General features: G+C 36.6%; 1 protein-coding gene across 1 annotated transcript in view; it reads right to left on the minus strand.

Moving 5' to 3' along the window:
* Positions 1 to 1,176: 1,176 nt before the first annotated feature.
* LOC144451296 (transmembrane protein 163a-like) overlaps positions 1,177 to 2,170 on the minus strand; it is a 7,931-nt gene continuing 6,937 nt past the window's right edge. The window contains exons 6-7 of the mRNA XM_078142099.1: positions 1,624 to 1,768; positions 1,177 to 1,278 (exon numbers count right to left, since the gene is read on the minus strand). Coding sequence (XP_077998225.1) covers positions 1,236 to 1,278; positions 1,624 to 1,768 — 188 coding nt within the window. The 3' untranslated portion in view covers positions 1,177 to 1,235. The remainder of the gene's footprint in view (positions 1,279 to 1,623; positions 1,769 to 2,170) is intronic.

Raw genomic sequence — 2,170 nt, forward strand, 5'->3', positions numbered from 1 at the left:
CAAGTCTTCTTCACTAGTTTTTGTGCCTCCCAATATGTCATAGTCTGGTTGTCAGAAAAACAAAAGATAGTATAGTTTGGCCAATAGGAGTGCTAGTTTCATAGTGAAATAACCATTTGTCTGGCCAGACCTATTAAAGCCTAATCAACTACGTCATCATCTATCCATTATCATCATCACCTTATGACAGTCATGGCAACCATGTAGCAGTCACGACAACAACCATCGTCATCACTACCTTGTGGTTGTCATGGCAACCATCACCTGGCGTTTCTACTGGCAACCATTATCATGGAAAGTGATGACAGTTATCATTGTCGTAATCATGGTCGCCAATGACATTAAGAGTTCGGGTACAGACAATTTTAGTATGATATTCTCAAGATGACTAATTTCAGAAGTAGAAATGTCAGTTTCACAGTACATACATTGTATGCATATGTACAAAAATGTAAGTCAAAGGTCTCATCTATGCAGAGCAACAGTAAACAGTGCCACCAATGATCAAATGTTAATAAAACCATCTACCCAGCGCAACAGTAAACAGCGCCACCAATGATCGAATGAGATTTTTAAAACGTACAAAACGTTGGAAAGTATAACTACATGTGTGTGTGTCTGTGTCTGTGTGTGTGTGTCTATGTGTGTCTGTGTGTGATGCACAGCTGATCTACAGGGTGTCAGCACAGCACAAATACGAGTCTTCTGTTTGATATGCACTTATAAGTGCGATGCTTTATTTACAAATGAAACACTTCAAAAAGTTACAGATAGAAGAATAATGTTTTATGTAAATTTACAGTAAATATCATTCATAATTATAAGATATTGTTTTCTAGAGTGATACCTTGATTGATTCAAACGTCAAACAAGTTTGGTCTGTATCGGCTATAAATCTGCTAAAATCAGTTTCATGGAAATACCTATACAATAATGTCATGACCTAGAAAAAAGGGTAGTTCGTTGTCATTTCAACGATGACGTATCATGTACCATTATGTGTACTACAGAATCGACGTTTCTCATTGGCTACTAGTACTACTCTCAATAATGTCTTTACAGTCACCTGCATATGGCTCACACTCAAAACTTAGACCAGCAAGCCGCTATTGACATACACACGACTATCCTGTTCACATTTACAAAATCGAATCGGAAACTCGTTTAAAATATAACGATATATTGGACAGATGCAGCTGCAGTAAATCTTGCTGACGTCATCGAAGCAGACAAAATCACATGACTGTTGTTGACGCGTTGGCTCCAGAGGTCCACATCCTACAATTAAAGGAAACAAACAACAAACAAACTCGGATAAGTTCTATCAACTTTTAAAAATTAATTTAAATAATCGGCTGTAGATCTGAATTTTGATTTGACGTTGTTTTTAATTGTAATTGTTTTTCAAGTCTAAATATTTTTAAAGACATGGGGGGGGGGGTTGAAAACAAAATTTGTTGTCAAACTAGTTTGGCGGTAAACTAATTCTTTAAATTTATTGATGTTTATACGGTTGTATCGAGAAATATGTAACACAGACAAGACACACACACACACACACACACACACAAACAGTTTCAGCGATGTCTAGTGAAGTTGACATAATATAATATAATTACTTACCAGATGCCCCAGCCAGCCAACAAAGGAGATATTAGAATACCAATGCTTGAATCAACCGTAGTACTAGACACGTTGAAATTCAAGCTGATGATACTACCAATGACAATACTGTAACTTATCAAGGCAGCTAAAGCAGAACTGAAAGCTAAAAGAACAACACATACAGCCAAAACAGGAAGGTTTTGCCAGAAAACTATGCATCACACAAACAGTAAAATGATCAAAAGCTGGTCATTTGGCGGGCAAGGTAAGGTTTTAGATAGAACGACACTTTTTTTCATTATCAAAAATCCAGCCATTTGCTGAATACCACAGACACTTTGCTGTATTTATTTAATGCCACAACTTCTTCTAAATCATGCCACCATTCAGTCACTTCGAATTTCATTTGTGGGGCTCTGCACATTGACTAATGTTCATGGGGTTATGTTCATGACTATTTTATCTGAAGGAAGTAAGCTCCTAGGAATCATGAATATTCAACGTGCATCTAATAAATATTCATATCTGCAAAGACCCATAATTAATGCAATGGTGTTCCACTGAA

Source organism: Glandiceps talaboti, chromosome 21, assembly GCF_964340395.1.
Source record: "Glandiceps talaboti chromosome 21, keGlaTala1.1, whole genome shotgun sequence".
NCBI classification, from domain to species: domain Eukaryota; kingdom Metazoa; phylum Hemichordata; class Enteropneusta; family Spengelidae; genus Glandiceps; species Glandiceps talaboti.